This window comes from Myotis davidii, unplaced genomic scaffold (assembly GCF_000327345.1).
Source record: "Myotis davidii unplaced genomic scaffold, ASM32734v1 scaffold546, whole genome shotgun sequence".
NCBI classification, from domain to species: Eukaryota; Metazoa; Chordata; class Mammalia; order Chiroptera; family Vespertilionidae; genus Myotis; species Myotis davidii.
In genome coordinates, this window is record NW_006297836.1 from 802,871 (window position 1) to 807,999 (window position 5,129).

At 42.2% G+C, this 5,129-nt stretch overlaps 1 protein-coding gene across 2 annotated transcripts in view; it reads left to right on the plus strand.

Moving 5' to 3' along the window:
- VAMP7 (vesicle associated membrane protein 7) overlaps positions 1-5,129 on the plus strand; it is a 38,223-nt gene that overhangs the window by 11,100 nt on the left and 21,994 nt on the right. For both annotated transcript variants that reach the window (XM_015570460.1, XM_006773704.2), the window contains exon 2: positions 1,658-1,812. In XM_015570460.1, coding sequence (XP_015425946.1) covers positions 1,667-1,812 — 146 coding nt within the window. In that variant the 5' untranslated portion in view covers positions 1,658-1,666. The remainder of the gene's footprint in view (positions 1-1,657; positions 1,813-5,129) is intronic.

Here is a 5,129-nt window from a genome sequence, read left to right on the forward strand (position 1 = left end):
TATATCTGTTGCCGTGTTTCACAAAATGCGGCTGTATGAATCACCTGCATCCAGGCAGGCTTGTATTAGACACATATTCGAGGCCCCACATCAGGCCTACTGAATCAGAATTGCAGGGGATACTGCCAAGAATATGAAATTTTAACAAGTGACGCTTACTCTGCCACCTAAGATGACTCATTCACTGCAGTGTGAGAAGCACTGTCTTATGGGATGAAACTGAACATAAACAGCATTAGGTTGAAGAGTTAGTTGAAGACTAGGAAGGCATTTTTTGCATCCCTTTTTATAAGTGGATAGCATTAGATAAGACAAACTGGGCTGTCGTGGAGGAAAGCAGTGCTACAAAGTCATCAATATGATAAAAATAATCTTAAATGCATGCTGCATTGTTTTAGAAATGCTTTGTTTCTGAAGGATAATTTAAAGAAGCACTCCTCTCCTATGGAATGTTGCTTGTTTTCACTTTGTTTCTGTTATGGGTGATTAATGCCTTTCTAATAGAGGCAGTATACCTACTAGTATAGGGGATAAGATTGTGGCTTTTAGAGCCATACTGCCTGGATTTAAATCCCAACTCTTATCACTTCCTAGCTCTGTAATTTTGGGCAAATTATGTAAGTCATCTATAGTTCAGTTTCTTCATTTTAATGTACATTTCATAATAGTGCATAATTTCATTCATGTGAAGGCTAAATGAGCTAATATTGGTAAAATGCTTAAAATGGTGCCTAGCACATAGTAAGCACCTAATAAATATGGGCTATTATTTCTCTTTATTGTCTAAAGTTTTACAATATGGGTTATTATTGTTAATAGGTATCTTTAGGAATCTAGAGTCTAACTTCTGTTGAGCTGTTTCCTAAGGATAAATTTTCAGGATGATATTGCATTAGAGGATGAAGACATCTTTATGTCCCTTTGGTATCTGTGGTCATCGCTTTTTAAAGGGTGATATGAATTTGTGCTGTATAATTTACAAATGCAACCTATCCATCAATGTAAGGTATATGTGTATGTATCACATATATATCACCTTGTATACACACATACATATATGTATTATTTGCATATATGTATTATTTGGTATCCTATCCTATATAATAAAAGGCTGATATGCAAATTGTCCAACTGATGGCTTAGGCCTGCTCCCCTAAGCCGTTAGTCGGACATCCCCTGAGGGCTCCCGGACTGTGAGAGGGCACAAGCCAGCCTGAGGGACCTCCCAAGTGCACGAATCTCCTGCACTGGGCCTCTAGCATCTATATATGTATGCATATCAGCATGGTTTAGGTTGTAAGCTTATACAAAATGGTGATCCTTTTTAAATATATTTTTAATGATTTCAGAGAAAAAGGGAGAGAGAGAGAGACATCAGTGATGAAAGAGAGTCATTGATCGGCTGCCTCCTGCACATCCCCTACTAGGGATTGAGCCCGCAACACAGGCATGTACCCTAACCAGGAATCAAACCATGAACTCCTGGTTCATAGGTTGACGCTCTTGTTAAGCCTGTAATTAAGTCTATTACATTTAATGTTATAATGTCTTGGTCAGTACTGTCTCCAGGCATATGTTGATAAATGATATTAAGTTACTTTTGAAAGATCATATCAAAGAAATATTCTAAGTCTTGTGCCTTTTTTCCCTTTGATAGATTAAAACCATGGCCATTCTTTTTGCTGTTGTGGCCAGAGGAACTACCATCCTTGCCAAACATGCTTGGTGCGGAGGAAACTTCCTGGAAGTGACGGAGCAGATTCTGGCTAAGATTCCTTCTGAAAACAACAAACTAACATACTCACATGGCAGGTGAGTTCTGCTCTGCCTGGGTGAAGGGTGAAAGAAGTGAATTCTATTATTGTAGTCAGGACAGCATAAAACTAGGAAAGAAACTTTTTTTTAAATATATTTTATTGATTTTTTACAGAGAGGAAGGGAGAGAGATAGAGAGCTAGAAACATTGATGAGAGAGAAACATCGATCATCCGCCTCCTGCACATCCCCCACTGGGAGATGTGCCCGCAACCCAGGTACATGCCCTTGACCGGAATCGAACCTGGGACCCTTCAGTCCGCAGGCCGACTCTCTATCCACTGAGCCAAACCGGTTTCGGCGGAAAGAAACTTCTTAGCAGATCATTTGAATAAGCTGACAGAACAGTAACCTTTACCAGCTTAGAACATGTCAATTTCTATTAATTATAAATTTAATTTATAATTATTTTATTCTATCATTTGAAGTGATTTAATATTTTAAAGAAAGAAAAGGAAATGTGAGATGTAAAAATGACTGTTATAGAGCTCTAGGATATGTGAAACTTGATACAGATAAGATATGTAATATTTTTTAAAATATATTTTTATTGCCCTGACTGGTTTGGCTCAGTGGATGGAGCGTTGGCCTGTGGACTGGAGGGTCCCAGGTTCGATTCCAGTCAAGGGCATGTACCTTGGTTGTGGGCACATCCCCAGTGGGGGGTGTGCAGAAGGCAGCTGATCGATGTTTCTAACTCTCTATCCCTCTCTCTTCCTCTCTGTTGCACGGCCCCCACTGGGGATTGAACCCACAACCTGGGCATGTGCCCTGACCAGGAATGGAACTTCGACCTCGTGGTTCATAGGTTGATGCCCAACCACTGACCCACACCGGCCAGGCTGTCTTCATTTTTTTTTTTATTGTTGACAGTATTACAGATGTCCCTCATTCCCACCCTTTGCCCTTCCACCCAGCTTCTTCTAGAAACCCCTGAACTCCAAGCTGGGCCAAGTGCCCCCCCCTTTTATTGATTTCAGAGAGGAAGGGAGGAGAGGAGATAGAAACATACATAATGAGAGAGAATCATTGATCGGCTGCCTCCTGCAACCCCCTACTGGGGATTGAGCCCAAGGCCGGGCATACGCCCTTGACCTGAGTCAAACTCTCTTGACCCATATTGAACCCGGGACCCTTCAGTCCACAGGCTGATGCTCTATCTACTGAGCCAAACCAGCTAGGATCAGGTGCCCCCTTTTTGTGCGTCTCCGTAGAATCCTGGGTTTATTCACATTGTAATACTTACTATATTATAATTACAATCTTTATCTTTTGTCTCTGTCCCCTTGATAGCAAGGACCATTCCTCATTTCCTTTTGTTATCTGTGCACCAAGTTACTCCCAAGTGTCATTTGGGAGAAATATATTTTGTAGGTAAAAGGATGACTTCCATTTTGGACATCCGGTTGGATATGTCTAGTGGACAGTAGCGTATGCAGACCTAGAACTTGGCAGAGAGGTCTGATTCAGGAGTAGTCATCACAATTGCTGTAGCCGAAAAACAAACATCAACAACAAAGCATGAGAGTGGGTGCTGCCCTTCAGGGAGCGCGTGTGAGGAAAGCAGGGGCTGAGGCTGCTGGAAAACATCAACAGAGAAGGAAAGAGATGACCACATAAACTAGGCCAGCCTGCTGTCAAGGAAATCTAGTAGAGAGAAAGCATTTTCCAGAAAAAGGAAGTGGTTACCACTAGCAGATGTTTCAGAGCCACTGGGTAGGGCAATGTGGAAGGCAGTGGAGGAAGACATTTTGCCTAACTTCCCATACCTCCGGGTAATTCATATGAAGCCTCTATGTGAACATTAATAATATAACTCAAGCCCGGCCGGTGTGGCTCAGTGGTTGAGCATCGACCTATGAACCAGGAGGTCACCGTTTGATTCCTGGTTAGGGCACAGGCCCAGGTTGTAGGCTCAATTCCCAGTGTGGGATGTGCAGGAGGCAGCTGATCAATGATTCTCTTTCATCGTTGATGTTTCTCTCTCTCTCCATTCCTCTCTGAAATCAATAAAAATATTTTTTTTAAAATAATATAACTCAACAGATACTTCTGTCTATCCACTTGCCCAAGGTAGAAATCTAGGTGGCAAAGTTGAGTAATCCCTCTGCCTCACCTCCAATAGCCAATCACCAGATTCTGTTCTGTTTCTTCTTTGTCCCTTCTTCCACCTATAGTACTTTAGTTTATTTCCTTCATTGTTTCTCACCTGCTCTACTGCAGGAGAATCTGTCTGGTCCTCCTTTCAGTTAGTTCTCCACACTAGGCAAAGCATCCTTTTTATATATATGTTTTTGTTGATTTTAGAGAGAGGGGAAGGGAGAAGGAGAGAGAGATAGAAACATGGATGAGAAAAAGAACATCAATGAGCTGCCTCCTGCACGCCCCCTACTGGGGATCCAGGAGGATGTGCCACCAACTGAGCCACACTGGTCAGGGCCCAAACATCCTTTTATATTGCAAATCTAATCACACTCTCCCCTTGTTCGCTGTTCTTAGGATAATGCATAGTGAGGTTTTAAAGTCTTGTGTAACCTGGTATTTGCTCCCTTCTCCAGCCTCACCTGTACAGTCCATTTTTTCCTTACAGTCTATACTCCAGTCAGATGAACAAATTTTCGTTTCCTAAACTCATTATGTGCTCCAGGTCCTTAATCCTTGTTGGTCTCTCGGGAACACTTCGCTCGCTCTTTACCTCGCCATCTCTTTGTTATTCCAGGATATCCTTCCTGTTACCCTTAGCCAAACTCTCTTAGGTACCTCCTCTATGTCCCCAGAGCACCATCTACTAAACTATAACTCCTCATCCTACTTAAACCATGCCACTCTGTCACTCCCTTCAGTGATCTCTGTGAAGGCAGGGACTGAAGAGTTTACTCATCACCCAGCCCAGCAACTGACTTCAAAGCAGATACCAAGCAAATGTTATCATTGAGTATTTGGGAGAAGAAAGTGTTTGCTTTGAGATCTTAGGAGAAGGCAACAAAGAAGACCATATTGCTCATTGGGGGTTAACCTTAATTATGTGTCCCTCCTAAGATGTCATCTCTTGTCCAAGCCTTAAGAGTCTAATTATGCTTGTGCAGCTATAATTTTAATGGATAAATGTGCACACTGTTGTGCTATATAGTTAGAGACATTCTATTTTTTAAATATATTTTTATTGATTTCAGGGAGGAAGGGAGAGGGAGAGAGATAGAAACATTAAATCATTGATCGGCTGCCTCCTGCACTTCCCACACTGGGGATGGAGCTGCAACCTGGGCATGTGCCCTGACCAGGAATCGAACCATGATCTCCTGGTTCATCGGTCG